An 18278-nucleotide genomic window follows, 5' to 3' on the forward strand; every position below is an offset into this window, starting at 1 on the left:
ATTGTATCACAACTCTTCATATAAACATCCCTAACATCTTGTTCCCTTGATTCCCTTAGTTGTATTTCTACATATTCTAATGCCAACACACATTAACATAATTTCTCCCATCTCATAGACAACTTAGTATTAAACAAATCAAATAAAAATTTGTTTATTGTCAGAATTCAACATTAGGAAATTTCATCAAAAGATTGATCAAACCACACGATTGTAGAATCTCTATATATAATCATCTCCCAAAGATTATAAATCTCACATCTTCAAAAATGGCCAAGTTTATTTTCTTGTACTTTTTATTAGCAAGCACTCTTCTATGTCATGTAATGGCTACAACAACAACTACAAACAAACCTCAGAGTAATGTCCAATCAACTTCATCACAATCTTCATATGCTCCTTCTCAAACTCCCTTTAGCCAAAGAACAAAAGAAGTTGAATCATCTATTGGAAGAAAACTTGGTAAGCACCAACATAAGCATGGTATTATGTCACCAAGTCCTAGCCCTTTTGAAGGGAGTATTCTTAGTCATGAAAAAACTTTTGTTTTGGATTTGAAAAGTCATTTTCATTTGGTGAAACAACATCATTCATTTGATAAGTCTATGGCTGGTGGAGGTGTGATTCTTGGAGGACTTGCTACAACTTTTTTGGTGGTTGTTTATTGTTATATTAGAGCCACTTCAAAGCACAAGTTAGATACTATTGCTACCTAGTGCTCAAGAACTACTTTTTCTTGTTTGTTTTGTTTGACATGTATAGTGGTCTGAATAATTTCTGGTTCACTTCTGGATCAATTGTTTGTTGCCATTGATATATCATAAAATACAAACTTTTGATTATTTTATGATATATCAAGGGCTATATTGAAAACTCATCTGTTGTGAACCAAAGTTCAGTTGGAACATATTTACACAACTTTTTTGTGTTGTATAGAAATATTGTATAAAAAATCTATCTTTATGTTCAACCAAATTTTCAATGAAGAGTATCTTTATGTTCAACTTGATTTTAAATGAAGAGTGATTATTAATAAAATGTATTAATAACCATTTGATCTTAATCACACGGTACAAAAAAAATATAATTGATTATGTTATAATTCAAAAAATGTTAGTTTAATATTAGAACTGTCTGTTCTTGATCTAACGACTAGTGACTAAGCACTGCATCGCCGCAGCAAATCGCAGTCCCAAGTTTAGAGGGACAGGGTCCAAGGGGCAAAGAGGGTATGTATGCAAGCTAAGTATCAGCAAAATCAATCTCAACCAAGAATCAAAATTATAAAAAGACAACTCCAATTCTTAAACCTTAAATTATTATAACACAAACCATATAATGGTGATGAAATCACAAGACAAAATCATCAAATGACAACAGGTCACCAAAAACAAAAATCATAACTTAATGTATCAGTATCCCTTGTTTGTCAACTATAACAATTGTGCAATTTCTTCCCACTATAATCTCTATGCCACATGAATAGCAGATTCTGCACACAAAAAAGATTATAAAATAGCATTAGAACGAGATGTGCAGTTATATAGATAGCATTTAGACATGCATTTTATGAGCAACTATAAAACCTAACTCAAAAAACAATAGTCGAGTAAAAAGAAATATGAATACTGCTTACATATTTTGTTGAAGGCAACAATGTCACAACTCTGGACATACTCATTGATGGGCTCGACGGTAAGGTAGTCCTCAACCATATTGTCAACAGAAACCAAGTCATCCACAATTGTCATCATAATTTGAAGTTTCTTGATACCATATCCAACTGGAACAAGTTTGGCTGAGACAATAGTATACAAAATAGATCAGAATGAAAGGAATCAACAAAGTTGAAAAATGCAAATATAAACAGTGATAAGAAAAACAACATACATGCACCCCATAACAATCCATCCAACTGAACAGATCTCACTGCTTCTTCAAGCTTCTTCATGTCGGTTTCATCATCCCATGGCTTCACATCCAACAATACCGATGATTTCCCACCTGAAAATATAATTAGCCGAAAACCATTGGCATAAGTTGATGTCCAACCATATTTCAAATAATTACAGTATTCATAGTAAAATATACAACAGATACTTACTCTCTTTCTTTTTGCCAGACGCCTTCACGGCTGCTGCCCGTTCCTCAGCTGCCTTCTTTTCTTCCTCAGTCTCTTCACCAAACAAATCCACATCGTCATCATCGTCGTCCTCAGCTTCAGTAGCCTAACCAACGTTTCACAACCAGTAATAAATCATAAAACAACCAACAAATTGGATCGAATGTGACCTCAATCCGTTTCAATTATCAATCATTAATAAAAAAAACTAACCTTTGTGTCAGCAGCTGGAGGAGTGGCAACAGCCTCTTCAGCAACTAGAGAAGATTCAACAGTGACACCAGATCCCTCACCAGAAACACCACTGAAGACACAAAATCATTACAACAATGTTAAAAACAACACATAAAACATTGCACAACAACCTAGTACATGAAAAACATTGTTAAGATCAAACACATAAAACCATATCTTATAAAACCACAATGCTAACAATTTTATTATAACTTTCAATTAATTTACATAAATTCAAAAAGAGAAAACTTACGAAATTCTCAATAAAGCATCAATGTGCTTGAACCACCTAGCAACATTCTCATATTCAGAGGATGGAACTGATGGCAAAGCGGAATAAACAGTGATATCATCCTTTGAAGCTTGGTATCTAAACAGATCAAGTATAAATACAATTCATAAGTAACAAAATATAAACAAAAAAACAACTGATTAGAACAAAGAAAGAAAGAAAAAAAAAGAAATTTTTCATACCCAGTGATATAACTGCGTGTGAGAAGGTACTCATTGAGCTTCTTCAAACCGGATTCAGACTTAAGGTTATAGAGTGCAACCGCCATTTTTGTTTGAAATTCTGCAAAACATGCATAACAATAACAATTGGATTATAAACCCTAAAAAACGAAAGTTGAGATAGATAAATTGGTAATTCATGTGAGAAATAGAGCAGAGATTGATTGAATGAGATTGGTTACCTTTGTTGAGAGAAGATGAAGGTTGGAACAAAGAGAAATACAAGAGTGAAGAATTTGAGATTTGTGAAACCCTAACCAGTCTATTATTTTTGGTTTATTGGGCCAATTGAATCTGGGTAATTACATGGCCCAATTGAAAAATTGGTAATAATTTAGTGTTAAAGTTTTTAAATTTAGTTTTTAGTTATAATAATTTTTAAAAATAATATTTTGTTCAACTTACATGATATTATGAGAGCCAAAATATGAGTCCCTTAAAAAAAACTTAATTTTTAGATCTGTGCATTTGAGATATAGCTCTTTTTTATGAAAAATATTCTTGATTTTTACTTAATAATATTTTAAACTCTCTCCACTTTTTTTAATATAATTTTTTATGGACTTGTTAGGTGACTGTTTTTTAATGTGATAATTTTAATTTTTGAAATAAATTATATAAGTTAATAAATAAATTTAAAAATAAAATAAAAGCTTAGTCTTATATCAAATCAAAAATACAAGAATGCCTTGATTCTTTCATAATCTTTTTAAAAATAAGTTAATATATTTTAACTTAATTAAATAATTTACTAATCTACTTAATATAAGTTCCACTAACATCCGCTAGCAGGAGTGTGATGATTCTAACAGGAGGTTCTACAAAGGACTCGTACACCGCGTCACTATCAGCCTCATGTTTTATTAGATATTCAGCACCGAGTCTTTATCAACTCGATTTATAGTATCCTTCATTTATTTCAGTTTATTGTATAGAAAGATGACATGCGGTGAAAGTATAATTTAATGGCTAGGATTTAAAATATCAACATTAATATTTTTTAATTAAAAATTTAAAAAAAAAAAAAAACACGGTTAAACTTCTCTTCCTAAAAGTTCTTCCCCCCCTCTTTGCTTCCCTGCCATCAAACAAATTCTCATTCAACAACATATTATTCTATTTCAAATTCATCTTTATTTTATTTATGCAATTTCTCTCAATACACTCGTTGTAGAATAGTTCTCATATTTATACAATTTCTCTCAATACACTCAATGTAGAATAGTTCTCATATATTTGTAAAGTAGTTAATAATATCACAGAAAATAAAATTCCCAAATTAGCTTTATGATTAACAATCAAACAAGAATGTTGTTCTACTCCGCCGCAATGTCGCCGTTAAGGTCATCACTACTTCGAAGCTCCACAATCATTGGATCTAAGTTTTTTGTCCTATTCCTTCTCTCAAATTCACTACTTTAGATCTCCAAGTTTTTTTAAACAAATTAGTTCTTAAATATTTATAAAATGATTAAAAAAATAGAAAATAGGGTTATGCAACAATAGTAACAACTCAACAAGGAGGAAACATTGAGAGACAACAACGGTGATTCGAAGAGACAACAACCATAATTTATCTTGATCCGATGAATGTTGAGTTTTAAGATTACTTGGTTTCTTGGAAGAGAGAAGTTGGGGAAGATGTTTTTTTTTTGTTTTAAACAAAAACATGTTTATTTTTAACTTTTAATCCCAACTGTTGAATTTAAAGTTCACATGTGTTATTCATCTATAGTGTAAATTGGAAAACTAGACAGATGTGAAACTGGAGCAGATCCGAACTCGTCAACACCAACATTCTCTTTCTTGGGAGTATCGTCATTCCCTAAATAGATGTTATTTAAAGTATTGAAGAATCGCGACATACTGATGCAAAAATTTGACTTTGAGATTACATTGATAGCAAAGTTGGAGTCAGAATAACACATCAGGTCTTTGATACCAAGTTCCCAAATCATCCATAATCCATGATATAGGGCCATCAACTCAATATAAAGGATGTTAAAATAATCAATATTACCCACAAAGCATTGAGCCTAAACACCGCTAGCATTTTGAATCAAATCCACCAAAGCCCGAGATGTCGGGATTATTGAGGTTACTGCCATCAACATGCAAAATCATATTACTAGTTTTGTGTGCATTCCATGTAATCGTTCTTGTTGGATAAGATGGATTATGCTTGGGAAAACATTTAGCTAACAAATTAGATATCAACTCAACAAAAGTTAGAGTTTAAATAGAAGTTAGTATATCTCTAGTGCTACTTCTGTCAACTTTGTATCCACACGAGTTAGAGTCTGGATAGAAATTTAGCTCAGTAGCATCTAACACTCCAGATGGAAACAAAATTCAATGCTTCAGAGTCCCCTTTACATACCTGAGTATTCTGACTGCAGCTTGATAATGTGACCACTTTGGTTTACCCATAAACCTACTCACTATATGTCATACCCCAAAATTTGCCTCCCACACTTCACTCACAATGAGTCAATGCTCAAGGGTTGCATTCAGGAGTTCTCTCACACAAGGTTCCTTTGAAACTAGGGTTTGGGTACTCTCCCAAGGTAATGGGATAAGTGAAGCCCCAATGAAGTCCCCATGGTTCATTATGCTCTAAGGTGCTTACATAACAAAGTTCAAGATTCAATTCCAAAGCTCTGCTCACTCAATGGTCCAGATGATCCATAGTCAACTGGTTTGACCTAAAAGTCAATCACAGTCAAAGCACAACCTAAAGCTCTCAATTTTGGGTCAAAATCAAGTGAATTAAAGTATATCCATCATTTGATCAAAGATTGATCATGATTCTATTAGTAGAAACTCAGAAATGAACAAGTGCAAAAAGGTTCAAATTAGGGTTTCTTTAGGAGAAAGTCAACCCAACTTTGACTGGGCATAACGTTCATATGGAACATCAAAAATTCCCCACTCAAATCCTATTTTGAAGGAAATTGGATTCTCTACAACTTTGTCTCTCACAAGCCAAGGCTAGAAATGCTTCATTTGAGAGGTACAAGGCAAAAGATTACAGGTCATTTTCAGGCATCCTTCAAAAGCAGTTTTTTGTCAAAGCAGATATGATCAAGATAAAAGCTCCAAATGAAAAATATGTTCCAAAGTGGCTTATAGAGGACATCTTGAGGTTTCCAAAAAGTCTTAGAACTCCCTCATAGCTTAAAAATTGAGTGAGATATGCTTGATCAAAGTTGAGCAATTTTTGGGGGTAAAATGTGAAATAAGAAGGTTCAAATTGGAAAATTTTGCAAATGGGCCTATGGTATTATGATGCAATCTTGGTCCACAAGTCATTAGCATGTCCAAAACCATATGCCACGAAATTTAACATTTTATTTAATTTAATATGATTTTTTATTTCATTTTTAATGATTTAATTAAGATAAAAATCAAATATTTTGGTAAAGGAGATATTATGATTGATTCCAATCAATATTAATGGCAAAATACTATCATATTTTCGTGCCTAATCAAATAGGAGAAAATTGATACAATATTTGCCCAAAAATAGCAAGATTTCATTCAAGAATAAAGTGAATTTTCTCAAACATGGCAATATTGGATTCAAGGACTTTGGGCTCTATTTGTTGACCTAATCCTGTTCTCTTATAAATAGACAACACAAGGCAGAGGAAGAGGGGTTCAAAAAATCTGGAGAGAGGAGCATATGCAAGAGCAAAAAGTCTTCAAAAATTCAAGATCGGTTTTTTGCTATTTTTACAGGTTTTTTGCTATTTTGTTGGGGAAGACGATGAGGTGTCATTCCCTGGTTTGCCAATTCAAACTTCGCGCGCGTTTGATCCGGTTGTGGTACTTGTTTTTTTTATGTATAGTTCTGAGCGCGTACGTATTTCAAGTAGAGCCATTGGCTCAGTTGGTGAGGAGCGTGTGTGTTGGTCCCCAGGGTCGAGGGTTCGATCCCTGGCCCTTTCTATTATTTTTCTAAATTTCTAATCTTGATCCTATACGCTAACATTCAAGTAGAACACCAAGTGTCTTCAGATCAAAGCCTTAGAATCTCCTCCCAGCTTAGATTTAACGCCCCTGATCTAATGTCCATAATATAAACCTCTAACCCAACCATACTGAATCATGAACCCTAATAAACTAATAATCTTAATTATTTGTTTATTTTAATTAAAATACGTTTAATATATTTATCAATATAATAATAATTGTTTTTTAAATAAATTAATATATGATATTTATATTAAAAAAATTCTAATTTGTTGTTCGTTCCGATTAAATCAATTAATCATTATGGTCAATTATAATTTAATTAAAATGGTATTTAATTAAAATATAACTAATTTCTATTTGGTTAAATGGTTTCGACTATCATATTAGTCGCGATGATTAACCTTTCTATTTTCCTTATTCTAATTCGTTATTCTTTTTAATCGAATCAATCGGTTATGAGGAGTAACGATACAAACTAATTTCATTAAAATGTCTAAAAAATATTCTTATTCGTTATTAGTAATAACTAAATCAATTGATTAAAATTGGTAACGATACACTTGCCAACCTTTTAACTATGGTAATTGAATCAATCAATTATTGCGGTTAATGGTACAAATTAAAATCAGGGTTGTACGCCCAAACCTTAAAATACTTCACAAACCTCAATATCAAACCACGGATTATCATAACTGCGATAGGCCATTCAAAAAGCCTCTAAAAACCATCTCAGATCAAAAATTCAACTCTAAAGGCGTACAACCCTCCCCAAACTACGTAGACTCTAATCCTCCCTAAGGAGGTACGTAGGCACTTGGCAACAAGGCGAGTCCCCTCCCTCTAATTTCTAATCATGTCAATATAATTAACCCTGTCTGTTACCTTTCTTTATAAACCTTGCCATAATCTTTATAAACCTTGCCATAAAACCCTTATCTTTGCAATGTTAGCCTCTAGGAAAGGGTTGAGGGTGCCTAATACCTTCCCTCAACCTGATTATAATAACTGACCCCGAATCTTTAAAATTGCGTAGGGTTTCCTATTCGCCCTTCAGAATAGGTGGCGACTCTAAACCTTCATTTTTAGGGCAGGTTGCTACAGCTGGCGACTCTGCTGGGGATTACACATTAGGTTAATTATTATGCTCCTAAGGCTTGAGAGGGTTTAGGTTTGTGGCTAGTGGTTTAGGTTTATGGCGCATCTTTAGGGTTTGGCAAGTTTGCCATTTTTAGGGTTTGGGGGGAGGTTTATCTTTATAATGAATATTTAATTATTTATTTATTTATTGTTTTTGGTTTTCATTAAATGTTTTATCTGTCATGTTCGCCTTAAAATGTTTAATTGTATATTATATGCACTGCTGGTATTTTTATGTTTGTTTAAAACCTAAGTGTGGGAGTTATCCTTGAGACCAGGGGGGACTTGAATCGCCTACGAGTCTCATTGATAACTCCACTCGGAGTGGGTTGAATATTCGGAAATGTCCAAAACGAGGCTTGACTTTGTTGAGGGCAGGACTGGATAGTCAGCTGATCTCTCCGAGAACCTACCCCAAAAATTCGAACCTCATTGGATAAAATGAGTTGTTCTAAAATCCGAAGAGACAAAAAGTCTCGGAGGCTACGAACGACCCCATGAGACCTTCTAGAACCCCCCATAAAAAGGTTGGCTCCCTAGAGCCGCTACGTCGAACCTATGAACTTAAGATTCTTGAAATGTCATAATCTGATTTGTTTTTTTTTTGGTGTTATTTATGCTTGGGTTTGTTTTTTTATTTGCTTGTTATTATATTTTTGTGTTTGCATGCATCATTCCTCATTGCATCTTCATCATGTCTTATCCACGCAAAAAAATATACATATAAAAAATATATACATTTTGTAAAAAAAAATATATATTTTTATTGGTGAATATGTAGGAAGGATGAGTATGAAGAAGACAATTGTCCACCTTACAGTTTCTACTCCAGATATCAAGAAATTGAAGATAATCAAAGAGAAATTACCATCAGGTGCTTTGGATAGGTTTGTGATCCGCTATGGGAATATCTTAGACTTGCTCAAGGTAAAAGTGCAAGAAGAAGCCATCACCGCCTGGGTTCAATTCTATGATCCGCCGCTTAGATGTTTCACTTTTCAGGACTTTCAGTTGGCTCCGACTTTAGAAGAGATGGATGCTATGTTAGGATTCTCAAAAATTAAAAAGGAATTTTACACAGGTGTGGGTAAAGAAGTTGACTTTCCGGATTTGGCAAAAGCTTTGGGAATATCCGCTACGGAATTCAAATCCAATTATAAAACTGATGGAGATGTGCATGGGATCAAAAGATCTTACTTAGAAAATCAAGCTTTAATATATGCTCAAAAGAAACAATGGGACATTTGTGGACATTTATTAGCTCTCTTGATTTTTGGTGTTGTTTTATTACCGAAGAATGTTGATTATATTGATCCTACCGCAATCCATGCTTTCACATCTTTTAGGATTTTTGACAAAGATCCAACTCCAACTATCCTCGCTAATATTTATTATACTATCCATACGAAGTATGAAAAGAAGAAAGGTGATCGTACCTGATCAGAAGAATCGTCAAGGCGACAAAATCTAGCTTGAAGAGCAAGATGGGGGGTACCTGCAAGGTCCTCCGATGCTAAAGTCAGTAGCTATCAGAGAATGAAGGTTTAGAGAGTGAAGAATATGATACCTGATCCTCTAGTGAAAGAGGGTATTTATAGCCCCCAGCGCTGGGCCAAGGTTTCCTAATTGGGCCAAATCCAATTGGAGGCCTACGTGCTAGGAAACTGCCAGAACGTCCTTGTGCTAGGGCTGAGTCAGCAGGTGACCCACGTTCTGGATGAGCGTGGCGTAGGATCCGGAGGAGGTTGACCGGGTCCTTCGCTGAAGTGTGACGCGTGGTCTTCGCGCCTGGTCAATCCGTAACGGCTACCAAGTAAATGGGCCCAAACGCTTTGGGCCTGCTCGGCTGGTGGGAAGAGTTGGGCCTGCTCGGCCCAGTCCAGAACAGGAGCCCCCCAAGTCATTAGTCTTGTGAGAGTGATAACTTTAACCAAGAGGCTGGTCGAGCAAGAGTACGAACGTTTGTCGTCAACTAGGCTCTCCTCGTACGCTTAGGCCGGTGGGGAGAGGAGTTGCTGCTGGGTATAAGGCCAGAGGGTGATCGGCTCGCATTCTCGGAAACTGGCCGGGGAGGCGGCTATCCCTTTGGTTTCCACTCGACACGTTTCGGTTGCCTCTTGTCAGAGTGTGACTGACAGGTGGCGGCTGTTGAGACTGCCATCATTGCAGCGTCGTTTTAGGCATAAATGCTGACTGCGTTGTTTGGGTTTTCTAGGATACTTTACGACACGTGGCGCCTTTCCATGGTTAGAGCCGCCTTGGGGGTGTAGGCAATGATGGCGCCTCCTAGGCTGCCTAGGCCATCATGACACCCTTTGGTCTTCTCCCTCTATATAAGGAGTGAGAAGATCATTCATTTGTCACTTAGGATTTTGAAAACTTCCAAGACTCGCTCACAGCTCTCTTCTTCGTCTCGTGCATCTCTCCTCCGCTTCTTCAAGTAAGTTCCTCGTCTTCTCCTTGTGTTTATTTAAGTTTTATGTTCTGGCTTTGAGCGCGGCAGGCAAGATTGATGAGTGTAGCGAACAAGGTTGATGAGTGTGTCGAGTAAGTTTAGGAGATCGTTATTCTTTCTCATGTGTTTGCCGAGTGAGACTTGAGTAAGCCGGGCAAGAACAGTTGAGTGAGACGTCTAGCCTTAGGATTATTCGAGGAGAGGTTGAATGCGATGGGCGAAAGAGGTTGCATGCCTCGATTAGGGTGCGTGTTTACTAGAGAGTTAGATGCGTTTCCCAAGCATCGTTGGTTGCGGTTACCTTATCTTGCGAGCATCTCTTTCTAATGTAGTTCGCCGGTAGTTGGCGGTAGGCAGGATTCTTTCCTCGTCTTCTTTCCTCGCCCTTTCACTTGACTTGCGGTGGAAGGGTGGATTTGACATGTCGAATTCACTATTTCCTCTGCTTTTCAGGTAAATGGCTGACGAAAACAAAGACGACGTCGTCTTCGACATATCAGACGGGGACGAAGCTATTGGTTGCTCGCAGGACGAGGGAATTCCCATCTTCGAGACCTCACCGAGGGAACTTGAGGAATGGGTGGCCGTTGCTCCGAGGACGATCGCGTCGCGTTTCTCGACGCGTCCTAAGGAAGCCTTTAATGTCATTGAGGATCTTGACTCGAACGAGGAGCCTTCCTGGGGCGCCTTCGTGCCTAAGTCTCATCAGAGGATCTGCTCGCAATTCCCTGGTCCTCGTTTCGCTATGTATGAGTTTGTCTTTAAGGAGGTCGGTCTTAGGCTCCCCTTGACTCATCTGCAGCGGAGCGTCTTCGGGTGGTTGCGTTTGTGTCCGTCTCAGCTTCATCCCAACGCCTTTGCGTTTCTAAGGGCCTTCAAAATTGTATGTGGATTCTTGGAGGTCGAAGCGACTCTGCCCCTATTCTTCAGAGTGTTTCATCTGCAGAGGCTGCGCGACTCGGATGGCAAATGGAGTTGGGTGTCCTTTAAGCAGCCGAAGAAGCTGTTTGCCATCTATCAGGACTCCATCAAGAATTTCAAGAGTCGATATTTTATGGTCAAACCACTTACTCCTGAGGCCGAGGACCACTTGTTCGAGGACCGCGAGTATATTGAGGACGGGGTGAAGAAGGTGGGTCCATCTGCTCGGTTCCCGTTGGAGTGGCAACCTGATCACTTCGAGCATGGGATTGACTACTATATCTTCCGGGATGAGGATCTTAACGAGCGCGATACAGGGGGGTATCAGCGGCTTGTCTCCTTCGTGGACGGGTTCAGGCCGGCAGTGTGCACCTATCCCAACGGGGACCCTTTATTCGAAGAAGATGGAGGTCCTATGCTGGAGCCTCGGCATATCAACACCAAAGCTGTCCTCGAGTGCGGGGGTTACGGGGATGCGATGATCTTGCTTGGTGAGGAAATCATTTTATGTTCGAATAATACCTCTCCGGTACTAACTCCTTTTGTTTTGCAGGACAAATGGCCGACTTGCATGACAAAGTCGTGAAGATGAGAGCAAAGAACAAAGCGGCTACCAAGGTGGCCGTGAAGCGGACACGGGTCGAGGAAGTCAAGGCGGCCGCTGCGGGTGCTCGTGATGGTGGCTCTCCTTCATCGGTTGGGACGACTTCGGGTGATTCCCCGACCGGGAAAAAACAAAAGAACGAAGGGACTCCAGAAGTTCGTCCTCTCATCAACGACAACCCTTCTGATGACGACATAGTGCTGCCCTCTTGTACTTTGCACAGGGGACTCTTCTCGAAGAAGAATGTGTTGCTCGAGCGCGAGGAGGTTCGACACATAGTCAAGCGGGACAGGGTGTCTCAGGACAAGGACTTGTCTGAGGATCTCGAGGGGATGATGAGGGTGGCCGCCTTGGCCTTGGCCCTCAATGCTCAAAGGGCCTGTCCTCAGAAGGATTACGATGCCCTGCAGACCAAATATGACAAGCTGGAGCATGAGTTTGAGAATTATAAGGACAAGTATGAGATCTAAAACGGCATTGTTGAAGACCTCTGCAAGGCGCAGGACAGAGTCAGGGCCTTGGAAGCCGAGGAGAAAAAGCTGCGTGACCGGGTTGCCGAACTGGAGAAGTCTCACCTCCCCGCCGCTGAGGAAGATGAAGACGAGAAGGTTTTGGTGACTCGCTCTCAACTTCTGGGTAAGGTGAGGGAGCTGGAGGTCAACTGCGTAGCTACCTTGGGGGTTGGATTCAGGGCCGCGGTGGATCAACTGAAAGTTCTCAACCCGTGCTTGGTGACGAAGGGAATCGGTCCTTACAACAAAGTCGTGGACGGGCGGATCGAATCAAATCCCGAGTTCGAGGACTGGGAGGACGAACAGGATGCCCAGGGTGAAGACAATGGTGCCGAGGAGGAAGACGGCAATATTTGATCAGTTTCTTTTTTTGGTCTGCGTGCCAATGCTTTTGTGGCCTGCGTGCCAAGGTATTGTTAGCAGGGCGATGCCCGGATAATTTTTGGGCCTGCGCGCCCGTATTTTTTGTAATATTTGGATATCCCCGGCCAGTTTGGCCGGTTTTTAATACTATTCTGCATTTTATGCTTTGCTCTAATGCTTATTTATGCTGATTCAATGTTTATTGTCGAATATTTATGCTTGTGCTCGGCCGAGTTTTATAGCCCAAGCGTGTGGTGTACGGTCCGGGTGCGCAGAGCAGGTGTGCGCTATTAGCGAGCGCGAGACCGCGGTTGGGGCCAAGTGCTCGCGGCGTGAACGATCCCATCGCGAGCTGGGGTTCTGCCATGCAGGTACTACTACGGCGGGTCTTGTCGTAAAGCTTGCCGCGTAGTCGGTCTCGCCTTCTGATAGGGGTTTTCGACTGTTGCTGTCGTGGAACATTCGCGCCTGCACCATGGCGCGAGTCCGTGTCCGTGTCCGGTTTCCCCTTGTGTTCGATACGAGCGGCCGAGCGTTAGGTTGTGTCTAACTGTAATAGCGTCTGAGTTTTTCAGCGTTCCAAGGCCGAGCAAGTTTTTCGCCGAGAAGGTTCTCGAGATAATAGGCGCCATTTTCGGTTTTATCGTAAACTCGGTATGGGCCTTCCCAGTTCGGGGCTAGTTTGCCCTTGCGGGAGTCTTTCATGTTTCTGCGGAGCACTAGGGCACCAACTTCGATGTCGCGCTTGATGACTTTGGCGTTGTGGCGTAAAGCTATCTGTTGTTTCAACTTTGCCTCTCGGAGGGAAGATCCTGCTCGGATTTCCTCGACCATGTTGAGTTCTTCCCTCATAGCTTCGTCGTTGAGTTCTTCTTCGAGAGGTGACTCGGTCCGACGAGAAGGTTCTCGGATCTCCACAGGGATCATGGCTTCGGTGCCGTAGGTTAACCTGAACGGGGTTTCGCCTGTGCTCGAATGAGGGGTCGTCCTGTACGCCCAGAGTACACTGTGTAGTTCTTCTACCCAAGCTTTCTTCGCCTCGCCCAACCTCCTCTTCAGTCCTCGGAGGATGACTCGGTTGGCGGCTTCAGCTTGCCCGTTCGTTTGGGGGTGTTCGACCGAAGTGAAGTGTTGTTTCGTTTCGAGTTTGGCCACAAACTCTTGGAACTTTCTGTCTGTGAATTGGGTGCCGTTGTCGGTTATAATCGCCTGTGGCACCCCGAACCGAGCGAGTATGTTCCGCTTGTAAAAACGGAGCACGTTTTGGGATGTGATTTTAGCAAGCGCTTCGGCTTCTATCCACTTAGTGAAGTAGTCGACGGCGACTACCAGGTATTTGTTTTGGTATGAACCGACTGGGAAGGGTCCGAGGAGGTCCATTCCCCAGGTGGAGAAGGGCCAAGGTGAGGATAAAGATTTAAGCTCGTTCGGGGGAGCTAAGTGCATGTCGGCGTGACGTTGGCATTTGTCGCATTTCTGGACGTGTTCCCTGGCGTCCTGCTGCATGGTCGACCAGTAATACCCGGCCCTGAGGGCCTTTCTCGCGAGTGACCGGCCGCCTAGATGTTGTCCGCTGATTCCCTCGTGGAGCTCTTGAAGGATCTCGAGAGCTTGCGAAGCATCGACACATTTGAGGAGAGGAATGGAGAAACCTCGTCGGTATAGTTTGTTCTCGACGATGGTGTACGAGCAGGCTCGTCTTTTGATTGCTGAAGCCTCTTTTGCGTCGGTTGGGAGTTCGTCTTTTGTGAGAAAGTTGTACACCGGGGTCATCCAGCAGTTGTTGTCGCCGATGGCGAGCACAGGTAGGGGTTGCGCGCCCTTGTCCACGCTCGGCCTTGATAGGATTTCCTGGATCACCGACTTGTTCCCGCCTTTCTTTCTTAGGGGTGTTCGCGGGCCGGTTTGGTTCGGTTTTGAGAAAATCCGATACCCAAACCGATTAAAATTACATGGATTGGTTTGGATTGGATTTACAAATTTTTTCGATAAAACTCAAACCGAACCGAACCGAGAAACAGAGGGTTGGTTTGGATTGGATTGATCGGGTAGATAAAAAATACAAAAATATTTAAAAATATAATTTATTTATGAAAATTAATTTTCCATAATAATATTATAAATATAGTATTAATAGTGTTCAAATGTAAATATTAGACTAACAATTTTTTCGTATTAGATTCAAAATATCTAACATAAAAGGTTTTGAATATATAATAGTATTAATAGTGTTCAAATATAAATATTAAACTAACAATTTTTTTCGTATTAGATTCAAAATATCTAACATAAAAGGTTTTGAATATATAATTAGTTATTTGAATTAGTATGGTAATGAATGTGTTTCATAGCACTATGTTTATGTTTAGTTACCATAATACACTAACAATTTTCTAATAACAAATTAAAATAACATAACTTGTCCATATACTAGATTTCACTTTTTTCTTGTTGAAGTTAAATGTTTGGTAGTAATTTTTATGATAGTTACTTATGGTTGGTTTGGGTTGGGTTTGCGGGTAGAAATTTGAAAATCCGATGCCCGAACCAATTGACATTGGATTTCATTGGTTTGGTTCGGTTCTTGCCCGAACTGAAAAAATGCCCAACCCAAACACTATGGTTTGGTTTGGATTCCGGTTTGGTTCGGATTTACTCGAACCAATGAACACCCCTATTCTTTCTTGTGCTCGCGAGTTTGGATAATACGTCGGCTCGTGAGTTGTGCTCTCGGGGTATATGCTCTACTTCTGCCTTAGCGAATTTTTTCATCTTATCCTTGACGAGCGTGAGGTACTCAGCAAGCACGTCGTTCTTGGCTTGGTAGTCGCCGCTGATCTGGGATGCAACGAGTTGGGAGTCAGTGTAAATCTTAATCTCCCGAGCGCCTATATCCTCTGCGAGTCGTAGGCCTGCTAGGAGAGCTTCGTACTCGGCCTGGTTGTTCGACGTGTTGAAAGAGAGAACCAAGGAAACCTCGATGATGAGTCCCTCGTCGTTTTCCAAGATGATGCCGGCCCCACTTCTCGAGCTGCTTGAGGCGCCATCTACGTAGATGGTCCACTTATTCTCAGCGAGGGCCAGGGGGTTGGCGATCGAGGTCATTTCAGCTATGAAATCTGCTAGCGCCTGAGCCTTCAGTGCTCTCCTGCTTTCGTATTGTATGTCGAACTCGGAAAGCTCGAGGGACCACCTTAGCATTCTCCCGGCCATGTCTGGTCGGCTGAGGAGTTGCTTGATAGGTTGATCTTTTCGAACGACGATGGTATGGGCGAGGAAGTAGTATCTCAGCCTTCTGGCAGCTGTCACTAGGGCCAAGGCGACTTTCTCGATCTGCTGGTATCGCACCTCTAGTCCTTGTAGGGCTTTGCTGGTGAAGTATACGGGTTTCTGCCCGTCTTCAATCTCTCGGATCAGAGCCGCGCTGACTGCCTCATTTGAGATGGTCAAGTAAAGGTATAAGGGCTCGTTGTCATTGGGTCGAGAGAGGACGGGTGGTTTGGAGAGCACTTGCTTGAGGTGGGATAGTGCTTGCTCGCATTCCTCGGACCATTCGAAGGTTGCTTCTTTTCGTAATAACTTAAAGAATGGAAGAGCGTGTTGGGCGGATTTGGCGACGAAACGGGATAGTGCCGTGAGCATCCCGTTTAAGACTTGGATGGATTTTTTGTTGTTAGGAGTGGGGAGTTCCGAGAATGCTCGGCATTTGTCCGGGTTGGCTTCTATTCCTCGTTCGGTCAAATAGAAACCGAGGAATTTGCCTGCTCGGACGCCGAAGGTGCATTTTTCCGGGTTGAAGCGCATCTTGCAGGATCTTGCCTGCTCGAATACCCGCTCGAGGTGGGTGGTGTGATCGGAGTCTTCTCGAGATTTGACGATCATGTCGTCCATGTATACCTCGAGAGTATCGCCGATCTCTCCTCGAAACACCTTGTTCATCATCCATTGGTAAGTGGCTCCGGCGTTTTTGAGTCCGAAGGGCATTACGTTGTAGTAATAGTTGCTCGACTCGGTCATGAACGCCGTGCACTATTTGTCGCTCCTCGCCATGGGGATCTGGTTGTAACCTGAATAAGCATCCATAAAAGACAATAATTTATAGCCGACCAAGTTGTCGACCAGCCTATCAATGTTAGGTAACGGATAAGCATCTTTGGGACATGCCCGGTTAACATCATTGTAATCAACGCACATTCTCCATTTTCCACTAGATTTTTCAACTAGTACAACGTTTGAGAGCCAAGTTGAATATTTGGCCTCGGAAATAAAATTTGCCTCTAGGAGGTCTTTTACAGCTTTCCCGGCAGCCTCCGCTTTCTCGGGAGACTGCCGACGCCTACGTTGAACTACTGCCTTCGCGGCTGGATCAATGGAGAGATGGTGGCAGGCGACCTCTGGGTCGAGTCCGGGCATTTCCGCTGCGCTCCAAGCGAACAGGTCGGCGTTGGCTCAGAGGCAGGCCACGAGCTGCTTTCTTGGTAGGTCTGGGATGCCCTTACCGATCTTCACCGCTTTGTCGGGGTTGTCGCCCAGCGGGACAAGCTCGAAGTCTCCGTCCGGGACAGGTCGAACGGGGTGAGCTACCTTTGGTCGCGCCTCTTCGCCTTTCTTCAGCTCTTCTTCTGTAAAGCGTGCGTCAAGGTCGACTGAGCTGACGTCGGTCGTCTGATGTTGATCTTCGCGAGGATGCTTGTCTTTGGCCCTTGGCTTCTTGTTGGAGCTGGTTGGGGGAGCGATCAGTTGCAGCCCCTTCACGGAAGCGTCGAATATTCTTCTAGCAGCTTCAATGTCGGCGTTGATGGTGGCCACTCGTCCTGTTCTCGTGTAGAATTTCATCTTCAGGTGCACAGTGGAGGGTACGGCGGTGAGCTCGGCCAGAGTGGGGCGTCCGATGATGCAGTTGTGGAGGGTCTTGCAGTCGATCACCAAGAATCTGGTCTTGACTTGTCTGGAGGCTTCTCCTTCCCCGAAGGTGACGATCAGCTCGACGTAACCCCAAGGTTTGGTGGTGGCTCCGTTGAAGCCTTGGAGGTCAGAACCCACATAAGGAGTGAGGTGTGAATCGTCCAGCTGGAGTGTCCGGAAGAGATGAGAGTACATGATGTCGACCGAGCTGCCTTCGTCGACCAGGACTCCTCGGACGTCAAAATTTGCCATTCTTGCTCGGACGGGTATGGGAATTGTGGCGTTTGGAGCTCCGCCGGGCAGTTCCTCCAGATAGAAAGTGATCGGCTCCGATTTTCCTTTGAATTTGCGCAGAGTAGGGCCGAGGTCGGCGTTGGCGCTGAGTAGTTCATCGAACTTTCTCTTCACTGAACTGATGGTGAGAGAACCGGGATCCCCGCCATTAGAGACGACCATGGCGGTCGGGAATCTTTCCCATTTGCTGAATGCGGTGGTTATTCCGACTGCAGGCACGAAGTCTTCAGGACGGGTGAC

The 18278-nt window shown here is 41.6% G+C and overlaps 1 protein-coding gene across 1 annotated transcript; it reads right to left on the minus strand.

Moving 5' to 3' along the window:
* Positions 1-1234: 1234 nt before the first annotated feature.
* LOC131606338 (elongation factor 1-delta-like) lies at positions 1235-3113 on the minus strand. The gene is made up of 8 exons (XM_058878586.1): positions 3052-3113; positions 2831-2930; positions 2610-2726; positions 2336-2426; positions 2105-2228; positions 1891-2004; positions 1637-1798; positions 1235-1492 (listed from the first exon to the last, which is right to left on the minus strand). Coding segments are annotated over exons 2-8 (696 nt in total). The 5' UTR covers positions 2917-2930; positions 3052-3113; the 3' UTR covers positions 1235-1490.
* Positions 3114-18278: the final 15165 nt, after the last annotated feature.

This window comes from Vicia villosa, linkage group LG5 (genome assembly GCF_029867415.1).
Source record: "Vicia villosa cultivar HV-30 ecotype Madison, WI linkage group LG5, Vvil1.0, whole genome shotgun sequence".
In the NCBI taxonomy this organism is placed as follows: Eukaryota; Viridiplantae; Streptophyta; class Magnoliopsida; order Fabales; family Fabaceae; genus Vicia; species Vicia villosa.